Source organism: Bombus terrestris, chromosome 9 (assembly GCF_910591885.1).
Source record: "Bombus terrestris chromosome 9, iyBomTerr1.2, whole genome shotgun sequence".
Lineage (NCBI taxonomy): Eukaryota > Metazoa > Arthropoda > Insecta > Hymenoptera > Apidae > Bombus > Bombus terrestris.
In genome coordinates this window covers 16,458,436-16,481,009 of record NC_063277.1, presented here as the reverse complement: position 1 = coordinate 16,481,009, position 22,574 = coordinate 16,458,436, and the positions used below count along the sequence as shown (strand labels likewise).

General features: G+C 36.5%; 4 protein-coding genes across 4 annotated transcripts; all 4 read right to left on the bottom strand.

The window, feature by feature from the left end:
- Nucleotides 1-65: 65 nt before the first annotated feature.
- Nucleotides 66-1,664, bottom strand: LOC100646544. The gene is made up of 5 exons (XM_003397829.4): nt 1,525-1,664; nt 922-1,012; nt 753-844; nt 444-561; nt 66-382 (listed from the first exon to the last, which is right to left on the bottom strand). The coding sequence occupies exons 1-5, from the start codon at nt 1,564-1,566 to the stop codon at nt 315-317; spliced, it is 411 nt and encodes a 136-aa protein (XP_003397877.1). The 5' UTR covers nt 1,567-1,664; the 3' UTR covers nt 66-314.
- A 1,402-nt stretch (nt 1,665-3,066) lies between these two features.
- On the bottom strand, nt 3,067-5,365 carry LOC100650085. The gene is made up of 5 exons (XM_003397858.3): nt 5,211-5,365; nt 4,409-4,499; nt 4,235-4,329; nt 3,339-3,456; nt 3,067-3,260 (listed from the first exon to the last, which is right to left on the bottom strand). The coding sequence occupies exons 1-5, from the start codon at nt 5,250-5,252 to the stop codon at nt 3,196-3,198; spliced, it is 411 nt and encodes a 136-aa protein (XP_003397906.1). The 5' UTR covers nt 5,253-5,365; the 3' UTR covers nt 3,067-3,195.
- Nucleotides 5,366-7,267: 1,902 nt separating this feature from the next.
- On the bottom strand, nt 7,268-9,869 carry LOC100651165 (general odorant-binding protein 19a). The gene is made up of 6 exons (XM_048408952.1): nt 9,252-9,869; nt 9,073-9,154; nt 8,578-8,666; nt 8,337-8,448; nt 8,103-8,170; nt 7,268-7,648 (listed from the first exon to the last, which is right to left on the bottom strand). Exons 1-6 carry the CDS (start codon nt 9,321-9,323, stop codon nt 7,631-7,633), a joined length of 441 nt encoding a protein of 146 aa, XP_048264909.1. The 5' UTR covers nt 9,324-9,869; the 3' UTR covers nt 7,268-7,630.
- Nucleotides 9,870-10,574: 705 nt separating this feature from the next.
- On the bottom strand, nt 10,575-12,740 carry LOC100652244 (general odorant-binding protein 56d). Its single transcript, XM_003397873.3, has 5 exons — nt 12,588-12,740; nt 11,978-12,053; nt 11,792-11,880; nt 11,590-11,701; nt 10,575-11,179 (listed from the first exon to the last, which is right to left on the bottom strand). The coding sequence occupies exons 1-5, from the start codon at nt 12,651-12,653 to the stop codon at nt 11,094-11,096; spliced, it is 429 nt and encodes a 142-aa protein (XP_003397921.1). The 5' UTR covers nt 12,654-12,740; the 3' UTR covers nt 10,575-11,093.
- Between the last annotated feature and the right edge of the window lie 9,834 nt (nt 12,741-22,574).

Sequence of the window (22,574 nt, the reverse complement as noted above, 5' to 3'; positions counted from 1 at the left end):
GAAACAAGTGGAATTCTATTCAGAAATTTTTGACGTTAGACGGTAATGTTGACTGATTAGAAAGATTAAAGTGTCTTATATCAATTTATTATCTTAGCGAAAGAGAAACGAGACATTGTCGTGCAATTTGTAAGATTAAAATATAGCTGATCGAGATCGTGATCATCGATTGTTATCGAACTACGGTGTATTTTATAACATACAATTTCTCTTCTACAATAGCTTCGTAATATAATTAATGGTAACGCAAGAGATTCGGTTATATTAGAAGTATAAAGCAGACATTTACTGCAATTCCCTTTTAAGAGATCCTTTTAATACTTGTCCACATAGCATTGAATGAAAGCGTAAGCCATCTTGCAATCGTCCGACATATCTTTGACTAAAACGAAACTGTGTTAGTAAAGAATCTGGTTTTAAATAAATAGGTGCAAGTAATTTACCTTTATCAAGGCATTCAACTGCATTTTTTTTCATAGGTTCAATCTTCTCAGGTTCTTCGTTGTGCACGATCTTGATGAACTCGTTTATCATGTCTAAATTTATCTTGGAGTCTTTCAACTTAAATACAAAGATGTTCTGTGTTATGCAACTATTTCGTAATTTAATTTTCGGTTAAATTAAAAAACATAGTCTATGAAATTTTTGTTCCATTGTAATATCTTATCGGTTGATCGAAAGATGATCAAGTATAACAAATTATTAGGCGAATTGAATTTACCGGATGTTAATAAATATTTAAATGAGCTCACCATGTTCATAGATTTTAATATGCACGATCTTAAACACGTAGCTTTGTCCACTCCCAGTTTTACCTCCTGTTCAAATATTACCTTTGGGTCCGCTGAAATATTATAATATTTCGCGTATCAATTTAATAAATTATATCTCTCTGTTGGAGAAAATAATCACCATACTAACTTTCAGTGTAGCCAACTGTTTTCATACACTTTAGAGTAGGAACCTTCGAAAGCTCTATGTAAGTGTCGATGAAATCTGCTTGGATAACTGTCTGAATAATTAATAAATATTGATTAATAATACTCAGCGAATAAACAATTCGTAGCCTATACGAAAATTTGTATACTCTGCCTATTGAGGAGAAATAACGCGTAAAAACGTGAAATAATTTGTATATTGTTTTATCGAGATGCAAAAAGAGTTATAGCAGCAGAAACAGCACAGAAGCCCATTACACACTGTATATTCTATGACGCATTGAATTACCGGAGATCCTTCTCAATTTTATTTTTAATATGTACGTTAGTTTCGGTATCTTATTTCGTGCTTGATGCCCAACGTTTCTATCTTTATAAGGTTGGAAATGAAAGAAAGGGAACGAAATGTAATTGGAAGTCGAGCTAGTCTGAATTAATATAAAAGGAAAAAAAAAAGAAAAATAAAAATCCATAGCGGAATTCTTCAAATCAAAGAAAAGAAAAGGAATGAGATTTCAAATTGAGACGCTTCAAATTTCAAGTAGATGGAAATTCCAAACTCAATAATAATCAACATTTTACTTACTATAGTTAGCAAAAGACAGATGCCAACCAGAAGACTCTTCATTTTGAGGTTGATTTTTGACAAACAAGAAATACACGTTAAGAATATATTTTCACTACTAAACTTTCTTGGCGAATTGCGGCGATATTTATATTGCAAATGTGTTGATAAAAAAAGTCTGTTACATACGATGCATGGCCAAAAAAAACCTATTAAAGTATATCGTATTGATGGATCATTTCCGATCACCTACGTCTCGTATAACTGTTGGTTATATAATTATTAGTCAAAAAACTGGAATAATAATTACTTCCTTTAGTTACGTATCGTCTTGTTCGACGTTCTGTTTATCAGCCACGATTCGAAACGGATTCAAAACACTTATATGATTCAAACACTCGATAAAAATTAAAAAAATATCAAAATACTTTACTAAAATTAAATGACGCCGCGAAGGTCTTTGTCGATGTTAGTCTTTGTTGGGTATAGTGTAGAATGTAAAATTGGTAATTTCTTTCAAATCAGAGTAATTTAAAACGTTTGTTTGAAACCGTGTTTACAGTATTTGAAGCGACAGTCAATTAAAGCCGCTAAAAGCTATATCTTGCGATAAATTTATCGAACTATGTTTTTATAACGATATTAAGACAGTTTAAACTGTAAACAAAGTCGGCAGTTTGAATAAACGTTGGGGATCTTCCCAAACATTTTCAAAAGAGAGACCCCGATGGTTTTTCATCTCCGACAGATATAAATAAATGTAGCGACTCAGAGAAGTCATAATAATAATTGCCGTTCGTCTATCGAGTAACAATTAATTACCGTTCGTCAATCGAATAATTACCATTGTCTGTCGAAGAGTTAGTTAGCATTTTGTCTATCGAAGAGTTAGTTATCACTTTGTCAACCGAAGAGTCATCATTTTGTCAACCGAAGAATTTTATATCCGTCAGTCTGTCAGTCAATCGTCAATATCGAAATAAGAGTAAGATTCGAATAAATCATTACATATTGTTAATTTACTTTCGAACAACTTTAATCTTCTCTCGTGCCAATATTCCCGCACATGGCAAGTTAGCCGAAAGTGGAACTTATTGCCAGTTGCATTAAACGTCAGTTAAAGCCACCGAACGGGGCAACTAAATAGAACGTGACAACAGTCATCTTTCGCTTTCTTTCTTTATATCGGTGAAATAGTCATTTATTGTATTTAAAAAAGCGAGTTTTTCTAAGTGCAATATATTCGACGTTATTCGTGTACAGATGTTTACGTGGATGAGAAGATTAGACGATTAGATGTGACGTAGATGTTTGAATCTTTTGTAATTAATACGTCAAATATTAATAAATATCGCGGGAATAATAGTTTCTTCGTGTTTAATAAATTTTAGTAATAAACTCTATTTAAATTTCACGATATACGTCTACTGCATTGTAAAAACGCATATTAATCAATTTTATTATAAAGTTCGCATTATATTGAATTTACGAAACGAAAAACAAATGATGATTTGCCAAGATGAAAAGAAAAATTAGGGATAATTAAAAATAATTATTGAAGTGTTCAATTTTCATCTAATTGCTTTTATATTCGCGTCTTTACAGTTGCATCATATCTTGTATTATTTCCTATGTGATAATTCCAATGCCTCTCTGCTACTTAAGAAATCAAGAAGTAGAAATTCCTTTGAATCAAGCCGGCGTCATGCAACGTGAAAACTCGAAAGCGATTTCGCACTCGTCGGTTTTCCCCGCAACTGCAAGGATTTTTAACGAATTATTAAGAATCTATATATTCAGTACGTTCTTTCCTATCCAGTTTAATCTTTGCTTACCTTCTTCCACGCATTTCTTTATCTGATCCATGTCTTCCGTAGTTGATTCTGAGTCTTTGTCAAATCTCTTATCCATAATTTCTTTTATGTTGTCCATTTGCATCTGACCGTCCGACATCTAAACAGCCATTTTTATATCAGAGAACGCAGTAGAAGATTGTTGAACATAGAAAAATTGTAAATATATATTTGAGAAGTTTGATTGTTCGGAAAAAACGACCGAGTAGATGTACGAACACGTTAACGTCAGGTTTCGCGTTATAAATTAATCAACAATGGAATTTTAGGGCTTTGAATAGAAAGTTGTTCAGTCACTGTTTAACTATAGACCTTATTTCGATGATCTATCGTCCTTTTTACACTCTCTAAGTTATTCTAATCCTTTGACAATGTAATAAGAACTCAGAATAAAAGCTGGACGAAGAATCGAGAACGAAAAATTTAGAAGAAACATCGTCTCTTTATTCTGAAGATTTCCCGCGTTTCTGGTCTTCTAGAAACGAGGTTTTCTCGAATCAGATAAGAAAAAGATAACTTTTAACTTTCTATAAGTGATAAATGCTAATAATTGTTTGGCGTATGACGACATTTAAGACGTGAGATTTGTAATATTATATTCGATAATCGTGTGTATGTAATATCGTACTACTTGGTACATTGTTGAAAAGTTATGTGAAATTTTCTAGCATAACTAATGATTGAAAAATTACTTTGCGTTAGAGACAATGAAACCTTTCGAGCAAAGAATTCAGGAACTATCAAACATTGGTGAGAAATTGAGGGTAAAGTTAAAATAAATAATTCCAAAGAAATTGAAGTATAAACTTACGAACCGACCTAATAAAGAGGAAGTGAGATAAAGGAAAAGATGTTAAAAAATAAGAAGAATGTCTTACAATGTTTATGCGTTTCATAACACAGGCTTTCACGCATCCCCATTTGATCCTTTCCTCACCTTCCAAGTCATTATCGACAAACTTCGCAATTTGATCTAAAATACGGATAGATCGTTTTAACGAATGTGTTATGAAACCATCGACAAAATTTGAATGATTATTGCAATGCGTTACCTTCCGGAATCTCAACTTCTTGCAGACAAGGTATTATATCCTCTTTGAAAGCTTTTATGAATTCTTCTGCCTTATCGTCACATATGGCTCCCTGAAATAAACATTTGATGTTTATTAAAATTTAATTTTTTACATCTTCTTCCTTTTCGTTACACCGTTTTACATTACATTTTTCAATTATTATACACAGCTATCGTGATTATGTCGGAGGATTAAAGGATTAAAGTAAATCCACAAATACACCGAATACAAAAATTAATATATAACTAGTTATAATACTTTTTTATAGTTAAATATAAATAGTTTCTTGAAACATATACAGGCGATTCTCAGAAATGGGAATTATTTGGCAGTGATCTTGTTTGCACATTTTTTCATTTAATTTGCAAATTATAAGAAGCTTCAGTTATAGCAGAGGATACGCTGATGTTGCTAAAAAAAAAGGCGACAAATAATTCACTATACTTGATTCTTGTTGTTTATTAATACATAGCGACCAACCGATTATTTGAAATGCTTTGATGATTTCTGTAAAATTTATGCTTGCGATAAGTATATTCATATGCATTTTTAGATTCGTTGCAAATGTTGGTAGTATAATTACGATAGTCTTGTTCCACTGCAATATCAATGAAATTTCTGCGTGTTGTCAAAATGTTTCTATAAATGTTAATGCTTTCACTGTGGACAAAAATACACTCCACTTCGGTTTTATAGGTAACCGTAGCTAAAATAAATTCTATCCCCTAACGATCCCATAGCAACCAGGACAGATACTAAATTAATATGGAATCTCACTCACCGCGACGAAGAAGAGGCAGCAGATAGCCAAGCTAACTCTCATGTTGTAAGTAAGTTTCGGATAAAAATTCCACAGAAAGCAAAACACTTGACTGACGCCTGTCGACACTTGAACATCATATTTATAGCAGAACTGTGGAAATATGTGTCCAACATCTTCCGAGGTGTTAAGATTCCATTATGGAATAACAGGAAGAGAAATAATTGCTCAATTCATGTTGGCGTTTATGTAACGTGTCTTGATTAAAATCTACCGGCCCTCGATTGCTTCGGATGAAGAATAAAAAAAATAATAGACTTCGCCAGAACCAGGGAAGATGATCGTCGTTCGTATAATTAAAATTCGGTTTTCTTCTAACGAGCCACGTTCCATGATCGATAAATAACGATCGTTAGGCGTGATTTATTCTTCGATATCTTCGCCGATCACCCTTGTGCCATTGGCACGCGATGAACCGTCATGGGAATGGTTTCTCTTTTTAGACACTTTTTGTGAACGATAATCGACGTTCACGATTCAAACGGACGGAATTAATTGGCCGGCTAATTACTCTGTTCGATTCTATTCTAATTATTGCCTATAATTATCGCAAACGCCCGTGTGAAATCTCGAATGATTACAGGTGGCCTTTTAAAATAGAATCGTCGTAACAGGTACGTGTTAACCCTTGCTACGTGGTATCCTCAAAGCTGAGAGTATTTTCGTTGTACAGTATCGGCCAAAGGTTTGCAATCAGTGTATAGTCGTTTTCCAGTATATTTTCCAATGTAAGTTGATTTTATTTGAGAACGAAACTGTTAACATTCGTTGTTATTAGAAAATTGATAAAAAGGACCATACACTTTGTGTTTCAAAAGTTTGCAGTTATTACGCGTTCCACAGAATCCAGGAATTCAGGAGAACAATTACGTTTCTATTGGCTTGAAACTCTTTTCTAAAAGTCTACTAACACGAAATATTTGTGGGGTGTGTGCATATATCTATAACACGGATATCAAATTAGCAATGAAATTAGTAGCAGATTCGATACACGCACTTGAGAAAATTACTCGCAATTTTTAGTTAGTAGCCTATGTTCTTCGTAACGTAAGGTGTTAACGCGTAAGAAAAGTTAAAGCCTGGCAAATTTCTACGCAACGAAGAAAGCCATTTTTTTTTCAGAACGAGTGCATCGATAAGGATGCACGATATGTGACAGATAAGGATCGTCGTTTTACATCAGTTAGTCCAACTTTTAACAGCAAAGGAACTTATTCGCAAGAATTAAGACCTTTCGAGCTGAAACATCGACAGGAAGATTCCGAACCAGTTCGACAAACTATTAGAAGAACCGGATTGGGTTTTTCCTTCGATCAAAGGCGGATGACGGACGATCTTGAATTAATCTGAGCGTTATTATCGTCGTAACAGAAGGAAGTTTAAACCGCGGAAATCGGCCCCATCTTAGAACGATCAAAATATTTCATCGATTCGAGCAACCAACTATAAATTTGTCTGCTCGAATGAGACTGTGTAGCTACGGGCGTACAAGATAAATCTTGCCAGTGCACCGTCATAAAGTTGTGAAATAGGTCCGATATTTCATCCTATCGTAAGTTAAGCATTGCGCACAGGTAGTTTGATATCGAATAACTGATAATAATCTTTCTGTTCTGTGTAATAGTGTATGTAATCGCAAGAGAATCTTTTAATTGCGATATGATTGTCTTAATTACACGGTTGGTAGAAGCAGGTTTGTATAATCTAAAGTCGTGGACAATTGTTCAGAAACGTTATGTAAAGTCGTATTGGTGTCCCGTGATGGATTTTGAAGATTGCGAGGTGGAAACAGAGAGTTTCTTTTAGGCAGATTAGTTAGAAACGAAGAGTTGGAAGAAATATGAGGAATATGGGGTAATAATACAGTTATTTCGTGATATATTTATCATTCTACGAATAAATTTGTTCGCTTGATTATTGTCATCTCGTTTTTATTATTTCATCGAACATAGCTATATTTTTTTCGGAAAATATTCATTTCGGGGAATATTTTTATCAATAATTAACGTAATATCAAAGACAGAGGAAACAACGCTTTTATAATATAAGAATTAAATATTATTTTACATACAATAACATTTTCTCAAGTTATCGAATCGTTCAAGAATTCAGTCAATTTCGAAAGTTAATTTTTCTAGACAAATAGCTGACGTATCAGTACGCTCCCGGACCCATGATATCATTGATCGATGATCGATTATAGAATAAGATTTGGATAGTTTAAACCCTTCTGCATTGTGGTTTTTTTCGGGTATGTCTACACACTGCTACTTTTCGACTACTACGACGACGATAACGGGGATGACGATGTCCAGATGTTTGCGATTGGAAATTTCTCTTGGTTCTTCGATGATCTTGTGAGTCCGCCATTAACGAGTTGTTCACGGTATTATATAAAGCTGTAACAGATTTTGCAGATATTTAAAATTACATATCGATAACTGGCAAGTTTTTTAATGACCGACGTGATTAGGAAAATGTGAAATATTTGGAATTTCTAGCTGCGAGTAATTTATGAAATTGTTTCAAAAATTCTGAAAGCAGCTTCGAAAATGCTACTGCAACTTGAATCACGTTTGTCCGTACATTGTCATTCACATCGTTTAACAATAAGATAAAATAACGAAATTTTGAAAGGTAGCGATGGCAATCTTTCGAAGAGATCGTATTTCGCTTTACTTTCGTACAAACGTATCTCTTGCCCATAATCCAAAAATGTCAAAGGGATTTTGCGCAAAATTCCAATTATTACGTAAAATTGGTAACGTTCCAAGCTCTTTTTCGAGAGATCGATCTAAGATGAATTACTGCACCCAAATAATTGTTTCCGGCGTAATCGTAATTAAAAATCACCTCCGAATCTGTTGCATAGGTGCATGTGCTAAATTGCCATGCAGCTTCGCACCCTTCCGTAGCCGTCACTGCAAATGAAAATTACAAATAACGAACGCAAAAAGATATAAATAATTTCTTATTAATACTGTGTTATTACTAATAGGCTGAAGAAATTATTGCTTTAAGTATTTGTTTAAAACTGTGTTATTGAATCGATCGCTTGTGTCGTTGATTATCAACGAAGGTACTTGCCTGAGTTTTTACACGTTTCAACTAAATGTGTAATGCGTGGGAAATATTCGTCGAGGATCATAACACGAGCATTCTTCACGAAGAAATCCCACATGATTTCGTCGCCCTTCATCTAACGAAGAAAGCAAACGTATTTTTTCCATCTTGTTAATTTAAAAGATATAACGTTCATTGTCGTGAACCGGTGACTAACTTTCTGACCATTGATTAAAAAGAAAGGAAATTGAGAAATTTCACTTACAGCTTTAGTTTGTGTCAGGACGCATTTCATATAGCACATCAACCTCTCGTCTTTTGGGAATTCACCGTTATGTTGGCCGTCTAGAAGCTCTGTACGTAAATCACCAAAGAGTTTATTATTCTTTCTTGAAAGCTGTTACCAAGAAATTGCACCTACATTTTGTTTATTTTCGAAATTAATCATCAGGACGAACAGAATTGAAACAAAATCCGCATGGGACGAATTTTCGTTCATGGTAGATAGATAGCATTTAACGTTCAACGATAAAGTTAAAGTAAAAGTTAAAAATAAGAAAGAACTATCAAAACTGTCAAATCAAAGAGTGATGCATTAATTTCGATTACATTTCCCATCGAATCATCATTAAACGTCTGCATAACCATGTGTGGTTATCACTTCGACAAATCACGAAGACTACCTCTTCCTCGTTCAAAAAAATTCGATCAAATACCACAGCCATCCTTGCAAATTGAAAAAAGTAGCATCGAAAAATACCTTTAGGGGTGTCGTTCTTCTTGCTGCAAGGCTTCCTCAAGTTCTTGATGGACTTCTTCAGTTCATCGAGGTTCATCTTTTTCTGTACGCGTAAAAGAAAGTCCAAAGTCCGTGTGTATAATATACACATTCAGGCGAATTATAGCTTCGAATAGGAAGAATCGATCGATCAAACTCACGCTCTCTGTATCTTTGATCGCCAACAAGACAAGCATCAACGAGACCAGCAGGCAAACGCCGACCCCCTTCATCCTGTTTGACTTGTTCCAAATTTATTCTTCTTCCTCTTCCTCGTTGATGTTTCGAACCAACTTCGCTAGCTTCTCGATGGTTCAAACCACGAAGAAATAGCGCACGTGGATTCGCAATACGATCGTACACTCCCTTTTATAGTCCGCGTTGATCGTCGCAGTAGGAGAAGGAACAATTTTTGCATTTTGTGGGTGTTGCACGAAGCTTGACCCGTAATTACCCTGCCGACTAATAATTAATGTGCAACCTGCACTTTCCGCGTAGCATCTTCGGAAATTCAGACTACGTCGGAAAGGGAGGAGTGTTTCCGCCACGTAATGGATTACGTCGCAAATATGAAATTATTATGCGTCGTATTATCATCGACGATGCTGGATCATGTCCCGAGAGTACCTCTTTTAGCGAGTTACTTCTTTTTTTCTTTGATTTTCTGCTCTTTGCTTCTAATTTTTCTTTTCCAGTTTTGTACGAGGACTCTCTTGCCCGATTAACACTTTACCGACTGATAGCCGATTAATCAATTTTTGTCGCCAACGCTCACCGATCGGTAGCCATTAATTAATTTTGTCGTCAATCTCTCTCACAATCTTTCTCATTATTTGAGCAGTAATTTATTATCTAGTACTAAGGTACCTTGTTCGGTTGCGTCAGTTGCGTTGCTTTGTAAGCTCCCACGGTTTTATACCAATTTGAAAAGCTCACCTTTCGTGATGAATGAAAAGAATGGTATTAGAGAGTCCAAACCGAAACAGAGCCGGCGCCAGGCTCGCGGTTGAATCGCTAGCGGTCGGTAAGGTGTTCATTTATTAACGAAATTCACGTATATTAGTATCTGTGATTGTTATATATTATCGATCTCAGATTGGTTTTAAATTTCACGAATATAATCGCGTCTTATTAGTAACGGTGAGTCACTACGATGCTGTTTAATCGTTCTAGCGCCACGCAGCGCGATCGCGCTGTTCGAGTACTGTGGTGAACTGTGTCGCGACGTTTCTTTACTTTATTACTTTACTTTTCTACTTTACTTAATCACTTTTTTTTATTTCAAATAGTCGTACCACCTGCATAAACGAAAAGAAAGAACAGCGCGATCGCGTCGATCGACACAGCTTCTTAAAAAGCCCTGGCGCTAAAACGGTTAAAAATTTCCCGAGAGGAGAACGAACTTTTTGGATAGAAACCGTCTCGCATAATTTATTGAAATCTTATTCGGACTTGAAATTTGGAGATTAATGTTTGCTACGTTATACTTGCACGCTATTTTATTGCGAATCTTTGATACAATACGATATTAGACCGTAACGTATAAAATATCGAATTTTATCGCCTTCGACAAATATCATTATCTTTCAGACAGTTGATTTTCTCGTTTAGACATCTTTAACATTTACGTACACATGAAAAGGATATATAAACGTATCCTTTTCTTAGGATTCAGCGGAAGTATGAATCGTTAAAAATGGGACATTTCATTCTCTATAATCTAACGATATAAGAAAGTATAATAACACAGTAATGTAAATCGCTAACGTTATTTTGATTGCAAAATTAATGTCAACCTAAGATATTTCTTAAAATTTACGATCATATTATATAACGTCATACTAAATTTAAAAAAATTACAGCTCAAAATAAGTAAACTATTCGTACACGTTATCGATGACTCGCTCCTTTTATCGATCTCGCGATCGTTTGCAGTTTGCAGTTTGATAAATTTGCACGGAGCCTCTTCGAAAGATGGTGCAGTTTGTCGTGAATGTCGTTTGTTAAGGAAAGAAAAACCTTTCCGGATTCGTGTCGTAGGTGCATTTTACGAACGTATATGATTTCTGGCATTCATCACCGGTGTATTCTGCGTATAAATGGAACAAAGTTTAGGTGGAAGCTTTAACTTCTTGCATATAAAAAAGAAAAAAAAGTATGGTGCGTCTGAAAAGTTTCTAAAGCGATCGAATCTCGATTCAAAAAGGAATAAATTATTGGAATTTTTCTACAATATCTTTATACGAATACGGTGATTCGAAGTTGTCGACGGTTTTGCGAATTTCTTTATAAGCAACCAACTTTTATTCAATTATCGATCATTTCGGCCCCAATCGTACCTTTTTATTCTTGACAAATTTTCTAAATTTCGAAGAATTATGAAAGAATCGTTGTTGATATTTATGATTAAATGTCTGCTAAAGTTCTTCTTGAAATATTAAAAATCTATTTGCTTGTTTTGAACGAGCAGGTGTTCGAGTATTTAGTAATTTGCCTTACCCATATGACTACACTTCAGTATGGCTTCCTTCATTACGGCCGCTTCTTCCGGTGCCATCGAAAGTTCTACTTGTTTGATCACCATAGCAAAATCGATATTGCCATTTTTAAACTAGACGAACAAACGGATGAAAAATGTCGATTAATCGATCTTCCAGCGGACAATCTTAATATCGAAGATATTATTTCATTTTGTATTTACGGTTCGAATTAACTTCATAATGCAGTTCGTATAGCACTTAAGATTTGGATCATCTGGAAATTCGCCTCTTCGCATGCCCTCCACTTTATCTAAATAAATTCCGGCAGAAATACAGAAGAAACTTTGTCAACGTTCTAATTTTCTTCGATTTGATCGAATTCTGTTTTATTCGTCTTCTCTACTTACCTTCTGATATATCGATCTTTTGCAAGCAAGACCTGCGCAGACTCCTTGCCATTTTGTCCATTTGTTCGGCAGTGGCCTAAAGTACATGGAATAATTTAGATTCTGTTGTCAGTTTTCTTTCCTTCTAACTTTTAATGCATAATGGCACGTGTTGAGAATTTCCTGGTTTTATTTCTAACAACGCACTATGCTACATTATGCCAAGCTCCCGAATAGCGACAATGAACCACGTGTTCCAAGAACTATTGGTCATTCTGACGATGAATTTGTTACCATTGAATTTTATTAAATTTTCACACGTCTAAATCTTTGGATGATCGGGTTACCGGAATATTTCAATTTTCAAAATTTCAAATATTTAAATCTGTTAATATTTTAATACTTTGGTATTTAAATTTTGAATTTCTAAATGGCGGAAAAGTATGTCGAATATCGTATGGTAAAATATTTCGCAGAATATTCGAGAAATATTTTTCGAAAACTATTTATCACTTTTATCTATCTAATTGCCATTGTTCCAGCGAACAAAATTCCTGGATCGCTGAAAAATTAATATTTTCACTAATACTCGACCAAATGTATCCTTTCATTAAAATTAAAAGAAACGTACACTTTCTGCTGGTTTCCACGCCACGAACGCGAACAACATCGCGACAAGTAAAAGTTTCACATGCATATTCGAATTTTTAAATAGAAAAGGAAATGAAAACGAATATTAAAGAGCGGTCTTTTTTCAGGACCAAGCGACTGAAGGCTTATTCGCCTAGTCTTTCTCTTATAAACCTTTCTGCTCGAACGTTTCGTAAGTCATATGCGATGACGTTTCTTCGATATAAGATAATTTGATAATTTGACATTGGCTAGGAAATTACGATAGAAAAACATGGTCTTTTTCGACTTGATGATAAACTCGCTGACTTTATGTAACGCGAGTTAAAGAGCGTTTTCAACCACTGAATTATCGTCTCGACGAGTTTCAACTCCCTCGAACGAAATAATCTTGTACCGTCTTGTTCTTTCCGCAATGATTCGATACGATTTCCTTTTTCACTGTAATTTCCTACTTAAAAATGTAAGATTATCGTGGAAAATATCGTTTATCTTTCGAGAAAGAGTAGAAGCTAAATAATTTCTTCGCAGAACGAGCAGATATTATTTTAAACATTAGGTTGTCCGAAATGTTTCTTTCGTTTTGCGAGGCATTTTTCCTTTTATATTATTTTATTGAATTGTATATGACCCACTTTTGTTATATTACTACAAAATAGATCATACATAATTCAATAAAATAATATAACACAAAACACGTTGTGCACCTACTAAATCCGTATAAAAAGAAAGAAACTTTTGGGACAACCTGATACTTACGATCACATCCTCGTGTTTGTTCAAAAATTCGACATATTTCGACAGTAATTAAAAAACTGTTTAGCGAGCTTCCATTGCAAAACTATCGACAAATTATTCCATTATAGTTTGCGGTAACAGTCACAGGCTCGATCATGCCAGCCACTGCACCGTCTCGAGCCCCACACCCGCTCGGTGCGGTTTGCACGCTCCAACTTGTACGAAGCAAGTTTTGGCCGGTCGTTCGCTTTGTCCGCAGCTCCCTTCGCCGACCGAAGACTCGGCGTTAATGTCGAACCCTTGTATCTCGAGAGACACCCTTAAAACAGGAGCATCTGGCCAGAAAGCGCCGCCATCCCCGCGGCCATTAGTTCGTGGGGCTACTCTTCGCCGGTTCGATAATTACATTTTTTTCCACCCTCTCGACACGATCTCCTCGGCGATTCGTTTCCACCTGATCGTCGTATACTTCAACGAATCTCAAGAGGAATTCCTCTTCATGTCCTTTTCGATGTTCATCCCTTCGTTTTTCTTTTCTCTTTTGGCGCAAGCGACTACAGCAAGCTTGGCTTTTGAAGAGACGATGGCTTTTGCCAGGATATTCCGGCTCCTCTTTAATAAGAGTTCGTAGATCGAGTGCGACGAAATTCATTGGAAATGTGTATGTTACCATCGATGAGAAATTTTGGTTTTGAATTTGAGTAACAAATGAATTTCAGGGATTTTAAGGATTTTAGCGCTAGAATTATCCGAGTGGTTGATACGATCAATTTAAAAGCTTTCGTGGAAATTTCGTAGATTTATATTCGACATAAAAAATATTTCTGCGTGTGCAACAGCATCGTGTATCTTGCGCTTGTCAATTTATTTAATATCATTAGCAAATTACGGAAAGTAAAGCAACGATTGCAACGTTTAGAAAGTAAAATAAATTATTTCGGTTTCACGTTTTTCCCTTGCAAACGAATGGTACGTTTATTATCAAATTAAGAGAAACTTAAGAAAAAAAAAAAAAGAATTTAAATTTAAGAGAAACGCGACAGTGTGGGACGTTTATGTTTCTAATTTGATGAAAATATGAAGAGAAGAGAATAAGAAGCTTCTCCGTGGGATGGACCTAATTCCACGATATCATATCCGCATCTTGCCTCGTAAACTAAAAATACTTGTACACGTGTAACAACAAAATTTCGTCAGACGGTGACATCGAATCGAACCGATGGAATCCGATCACGCAATACCGGCCTTCCTTCACCCACATCTGGACACCGCGTGCTCGTTTCCGAACAACGATCCGCGATATCATAACGCGGACTTTCTCCGCTATTCATGGACACGTTCGATTTTAGAGCGTGAAGAATGTCAATATGTTACCTATATGCACATACGTGGACAACTTTACATAATAATTGATTACCTAACAATTAAATTGTGGATGCCGATGCAGATTGATATTTTTAGAAACGTAACTATACAGATAGCACGTTGACACGAATTTCTTTCGTTCGTTAAATATTATACCTTTATATATTTTTATATCTCATCTGCGTTGTGTGTATATTTTTGCATCTTTGAATTTTCCATAAATTAAATAAATTTTCATAAAGCAAATCTGCTGATACTTATGAACAGGGGTGCAGGTATGTATTAAGGATTTTCACAAGAACGAGTTAATCAGACCGTAAAATATCCATCGCAAAAGTGTTGTTCGCGATAATAATCGAACAATCGAAACGCGAAAACGAACAATGTGAAACGAGCATCGTGAGAATCTCTTGGCTCCACGAGGCCAAAATTGCTTCCTAAGGAATAGCAATCTCGCCAAGTCCAGTCGGTTCGCTAGAGAGGGTTGAACAGTAAAAGAAAACGGTGTCTGATTGTTTGCGGGCGTTAACGACGATCGCGTGCGACAAAACTAGCTTCTTCCGTAATATAAACAACGGGGAAATAAGAACGCGGAAGCGAAGAGCGGAAAGAAGATGGACGCAACGGTGAGTAAGAAACGGGGCAGCGATGTTACGAATTACGGAAAGGGAAGGGCGTGTTAGAGAATCACGTCGTACGAGTCATGGGAATAACGTGACCTCTGCGACGCCGCCCTAATTAAGCGCCTTTAATTAACGGTAATAACCGCGTTTCACGGCGAATTGCGTAACGAACGTCTTGTCGATAGGTCGCTGCTTCGTCCAGAATTATAATAACGCGTTCAGCTTGCCACGATGTATACAGTTGGCTGAAAAGGTTCGATATCGTCTGGTAAGTTGGTTCGCTTTGGCCTGCGTTTATTTAATAATTTAGGATCCTGTATTACGTAGAACGTAGACGACGAAACGCGAGATGTAATTTGAAAATTTAGAAAGCCGATAAATAAATCGATAGACAATATCGATAATAAAAGATCCCGATATTTAAAATTGGAAATATTGAAAAGTTGGAGAACCTACGTATGTAATGTGAGTCTCGTAAATCTCGGATTGCGAAAAAGGTTAACATTTAACCTTTTTATATAATGAAAAACATTTCAAAGAATTTGTAAACATAAAAAACGAGAAGTTCTCTCCGTCTGGGAGGCGCGAATCTCGCTCTTAAAAAGATATCGCTTCCATTTGAAAGGTATTCGCATAAAATGCCCAGGCCGTATTCCTGGCGACAGTGCGTCACATTGTTGCATCAACATCGCCGCCAAATTGAGAGGCGTATAAACGCGTGGCCGAAGAAAAAGGAACGAGCACGCGATAAATGAACTGTGTCGATACGTTTTCGAAACGCGACCATCACCAGCCGAGAGACTCGCGACTGCGTAATAAATTAATCGCGTGCCCCGTCGCGATTAAAGGCTGCCCTTTGTCATGCTAATTACCTTTCAATTAAACTTCACAGTACCGGGGACCCCGAGCTTGCCTGTATTAGCTTTCAGTCGGCTCTGATTCGGGCAACTTACTTTCTGCCGCAAAATTCCAAGCAAATTGTGGTTCGTGCTTTTAGTCCAACCTCCCTCTGTTCGACGTAGAAGACCCTTCGAAGGGAATAAAGAGAAAAAAGAAAAAGATACATTCGGCCTTCGTTCTTCGTGATCAGAGTGGCCTCTCGAAACTCGCTTCTCGCGTCTTTTGCCTGGTTATTCGCAATCACGACCTTTGACAGTCTCGCAGCGGAAATGGGGTGTGGGGTTGTTCATCTTTGTTGGGGTTGCAACGCTAGGTAATTTTTCTTTCCTTGAAAAATATATATCGATTTTATACGATAGCGTGATCCGTAACGATAAAAGCGGATGTATGCCTGACCTGATATACGAATTGATACACACGGTGGTTACAAAAGATATTGGCACATAGCCTTATTTTTCAACCAAGAGTTTCTTCGTATTAAGTTCTATGCTTCGTCTTAACGGTATTACAATTTTTGTAGTCATACGAGAGTATTAAATGATACGGATATATCTGTACCTGATTAATTAGTACATACACGGTATAATAAGTACAATAGCGGAGTACCGATACTTTTCGTAGCCACTTTTCATATGGTTTCGATTTGTAATCGAGATTATGGTTCGCGAAGACGTTTTCGATGACCTCGACGCGATGTTCACCGATAGAAGGGAGAAGAGGCGAAAAAGGTCGGGCCCCGGAGATATCGCCACACTTCCGGCACACGATGTGACTCACAAACTCGTTTCCCCTCTATCGCGGGCACAACGTTTAATCTACCGATTCTTGTTGCGATGTTAAACCGATGGAAAGAATAAGTCGTGTTACCGGTTCGTGCGATCGTTCCAGTTCCAAGCTCTATTTTCACTCCGAACAGTGTGGATTCTCCGTTTCAGTTTGAGTAGGAAAAATGTTATTTTTTCCTAACTTGTCGAGACTATAGATAGGATGTTGCAGGAAATTGAAATTTTTGCAAGGAAAAATTGATTATGAGCAAGAAGTTATTTACACGATACGTACGAAATAAAACTAATTGCTCCTCAGAGATCGCAAGGTTCATTTGTCGAAGGAAGTGCGCGTTGTAGAAAGCCAATCGAGATGTGAAATAAATTTGGGTGTTCTTTGTATTTGTAACATGAATTTCTTACAGTTGATAAACAATGGTGTCAATTTATTGAAAGATGTAAGTGATATCGCTTAAAATTCTGGTAGGGGTCACCAGCAGATTGTAAAGTTCAGCAGTTTTCTAGACCACTAACAAAGATTTAGGGTTGTTGGAACGACCATCAAGAAATTTTCAGGATCAGCGTTTTCTCTGGTTACTAACGGAGATTTAGGATTCTCGAAACGATCTTCGACCATTTTCGAGGATCAGCAATTCCCCTGAACCATCGTATTATGTCTCCGGTATAGTCCATGCGAGATATTGTATAACGTGATGATATCATTAATCTCAAAAGATCGTTTGCTATTTCTCTAACTCCATATGCCTTTATTTTTATCTCATATTTTAGTAGTATACCTGGCGTAAATGTTACACATATTATAAATCGGTTTCTAAGTGCACTTATTCCTAGTCTTAGTTCCAGTTCCACGACGTTCGTATCTTTAATTTTAGGAATTTTTACAAATATGCCTATTTATAACTACAATTGTCGTTATTCTTAGCCCAAACTTTACAATAAACAAATTTATCGCACGCGTTCTAACAAGGTAGTTTGCAATTTCTCATCGTCGTGCCACGATGTCCTAGTCCTGCGAAATTTCTTATTTCTTGCTTCCTCTTATGCAAATTTGTCCTCTTCGCCAAATAATCGAACGATCCACGTATTTGCTTCGAATCGATAAACAAAATCTATTTTGCGAAAAATCGACATAAGCGTCGATAACTGATAATGAGTTTCTGCTATGTTAAAATATTTCTAACAGAAAAGTAGGAAACCAGCTAGAAAAGAAAATGGGTTGGACTCGCGGTATCGCTGTCTATTTTCTCGAGCGCTGACACACACGCGAACAGAGCTAATCGTATCCGCTTCCTGTGAGTTTCGGAGCGAGCCACGTCCATTTGACGATAAACAAACAGAAATCGTTGCTCTCGAAATAATCTTCGCCGTGAAGCCACGCTTCCCTCTTCGACCGATTTTTTGACCAACAATCGTATATTTTCCTATTAAACAAACTGCACTTCGAATCTCGAAGCAGGTCTAACCCCAACCTAACATCGCATGACTCGGCAAGTTTCACGCTTAGAAATTATACGGCCTATCTGCGTGTTAACAAATTGCATAACGCTCTGCTTCCATCGAAACGAGTCCAAACGCACGGCAAATATCTTGGAAACACGATGGAACGTGAATACGTGGCATATATTAGGTTGTCCGAAAAGTTTCTTTCGTTTCACGAGGAAATAATAAACGCGCAACGTTTTTTCTTTTATATTATTTTATTCGATTACGTACAATCCATTTTGTTCTGTTGAGATAAATATCGCGACATTTCGCAGACTTGGTTTTCACTTTTATACGAAGGTGCACTGTTGTAAAAACCACGTTTGCGAAAGAAAGACACTTTTCGGACAACCTAATACATATATGGCGTTCACGACGATTTTCATCCAGAATTATCTTTGTTGCAAATGACAACGTGAGTTCGTGCTGGCCATCCATATGCAGATGCGCTAGTTACGATAAATAGTAACTAGAAATTCTAGATACAATCGATAGATTTAAGATGTTCTTTTGTTTTTATTCCTAGTCCAGGTAAGAAAGTGGAATAAAGGTTTTGCGGCTGAGAACGGTATGATAGATTTATCGAAAGAATAAAATAATAGCTATTATGATCCTACCTCTGAATACAGAAATAACAATAATTTTCATCAATCGCTTTTTATCATTTTATATTCCTGTCTAATCTATATCTCTGAATTTAATTTAGAAACTATTATTGTTTATAAGATACGATTATTATTTCTAAATCCAATCTGTACCTAATCTGATTGTATAAATCTGATTTATCCAATTAGAAGTTCGCATAGATATTCACGGTCTGTCGTTGACATAAATTCTATTGCTATAAACAAACGTTTACACAGATGCGACAATTCCTTCCTGATATCTAATTATCCTAACAGTCGTGTCGATTTATATAAATTATAGCCAGAGGAGGGACTTTGATTGCGTTAGGCCGCGGAGTACTCGCGATATTACGACCAATCGATTACGCTTCATTCAAATAAAGGGGATTGCACTGGATGGGGAGAACAAAGGTGACCCGTAATGAAGCCTGACACTCGGCAATTAGCGACGGCGGATCGTTTTTTGATTTAATTGCTGTCGACTGCACAGGCGTAACCGTATTACGCGTTCACGAGCCGGCTTTTACCTTTCCTGATCAAATGGAGTCATTCGTTGGACCTAATTTATGACAGAGCGTAGATGCTGGTCTTCCGGGATGTTAGGCTCAGGCAGGTAGAATTTATTGACAGGATAAATTACGGTCGAACCTGTTAGATGGATCATTTCTTAATCGAAAAATCCTTCTAACACGGGGCTAAAAAGTAACAAAGAAATGTTACTTTTTATTACGTGAAATATAACGCGAAGATCGATCGATATGACAAACATGATCGATAGAACGTTAATTGAAACGTTTAAATGGAATTTTCTCCGATAGTTGCCAATCTCAAATTTTGTTTCTTTAATCGTTAGAATTTGCACATTTTTCTATTAAACTGTATTTCCCTCGTAATTAAACTTTTCTGTATGTTTTAAAGTTTTATCATTTGAGAAAAGAGAACATTTTGATTACGAGGTATCGTCGAATACGAATTTTAAACGATATGCTTCATTTACAATTTTTTTAACGACTTTTCCGTCACTTTAGCCATAACGAAGATAGAACGAAGAAACCGACAAACAATGTTTAAGAGTTTAGGACGATATAAATTATGCTGCATTACGCAATACAGTGATTGGTCGTAGGTAAAATATTACTTTGTCAATGGATTACGCAACCATAATACGCTCTTCGGCAACGTGTAATAAGCATTCGGAGTAACATGTAGTTACTCGTGCACGATAGCACGGTTAATGATAATAGTATTGCTTCATTTTATTAATTAACGAGCAATTTCGACGAAAACGATCTTTTCCGAGTGATGTAACCGATCGAACAATTTTGATAGTAATTTGCGTCTATATAACAGACATTTTAAGCATCCCTGTAATTAAACCAGACGATCGATATATAATTTCTAAAATAATGCTTTTCTGTTTTATTCCATTGTTTGCAATCCCATTGTTCCCATTAGAAACACTTAGAAATATCGTAATATATATTAACAGTACGATAATAATTGTTCTGGTATTTTTTAGTAATATTACACATGAAACTTTTTAAACATTTTTCAAGAAATTACAAAGATCATGCGGTACGTGTCCTTTCGATGTCGTAATTTCCTTAATTGTAAATAGTTCTGCGAACAAAGGAACAAAGACGCCCGATGGAAACTGCGATTACAATTACTGTCTTTCTTTTTTTTTCGCACTTAATTAGCGATATATTTGGAACTTGCTGCAATCCTTCTTTCAAGTGTTCCCACAAAATCATCTGTTTCTCTAAATCAAACAATCACCGTTATATTTGCACGTAGATGTTTCCTTTCTTTAATTTTCTTTCAGCTGTTTTGTACATAACGCCTTTTAGAATTGCTGGGAAGAAACCCGAGTTGCATTTGGAACGATAAACTTCTCCTTTCAATAAGATAGAAATTTATAGAGATAACTACTCGCCTGTCATCGTTACGTAATCTCACTTTCAAAGAACCATTACTTTTCTTTCTTTTTCCTTAACTGTAGAAAAATTCGAGCTCCGTTTCGATAGTCAGAGGCGGAACTAACACGTTGAAAGAACATTTTCCTTTAATAAAATTTCCTTTATACGTGTCTGTCTTTTCATCATCGAACCACGAAAACCAGTAAAAATCGCAACCAATCCAGAGTTAGCGTTTTTAATTCGAACATAAATCCATCCATTCTCGTGGAACGATCAATCACGTTCATAGTGTTGGTTTCTCGTTCGTGTCGAGAATTTCTCTCTGCACGATTTTATTCCCTGTTGCATGGCTGATCTTCTTCTTGTACGGCGGCGAACAGCTTGAACCGCAAGGCTCGTTTATTAATAAACAGCTGGAACTCTGTTCGTTCCTTTTTTCAATGACTACGTACCCATGTTGGAGAGTACGAAACGTACACTCGGTATATTTTAGCTGCATGATTCAGCGGCCGGCGAAACGCGAGTCCCTCTGCCTGTCTCTCTTTCCAACCATCTTTCCTCTATATTTTTGATGTTCCACGCGGGCTGTCCGCATCGAATCTCGCGGTAAGGTGACGCGACAAAAGTTACCCCGCCGTGCGAAATTTTGCTCCGACTTTTACTCTCTCAAGACGGAATTCAAGATGGGAGATGGACGATTTTTTAACGACCACTTAATTTTTCCTCCCTTTAATAAGAAAACCTAGAAACCAATTAACAAGGCAATTGAAAGTTCTTAGTATTCGTAATCTTACGAAACGGCAACCTACGTCGAACAATTTCTACTCGATTCAATCTTACGTCGATAACTTCCTTAACTTCTAATTATTCCCATCGATCATCTACCCCGTAACCACGATCTCACGACTATTCTAAATAACTCGAAGACTATGTATCACTGACTGCTAACTTATTAATAGAAAACGGCGAACGCATTTCCAACCGTACGAAATTATTCCGCATACTCGTGATACTCTTATTTTGCCATCGCCATATCCTCGTTTCTTATTCTCACGTACTCCGCATTCTCGTTTACGCCTCTCGGGAGAGTTTAACAACCACGAAACAACAAATTATTACTGTTTACGCTCGAGTAGGTAGTACGCACGAGCTGCGTGAAAGTAGACAGGCTTTAAGGGCACCGTTGTCAGCGCCGCTGCCAGTACCGCTGGCAAATGCTTGGTGGTGGTGGTGACGAAGAGGAGGTTGATGGCGATGATGATGTTAATGCCGCAACCAGTGGTGCTGGAGTCTTTCTCTGGTCGTCTTCTTCCCTGGCGCATCGTTAAATTCGTCCGGATCGACGCCGCGACGTTCTATAATTCGCGCCTCTTTCCATTCTTTTCTCAGTGATTTTCTCTTCTCTTTCTCTTATTCCTTGCAACGATTATTACTCTTAATATATCGTGATCCTTAATTAGAACAGTCGAGAGACGAGGAAATGAATGTAATTGTAGTATAGGTAATTTTAGTGACCTTGGTGCATTGGATTTTTCAGTGATGAATTATTC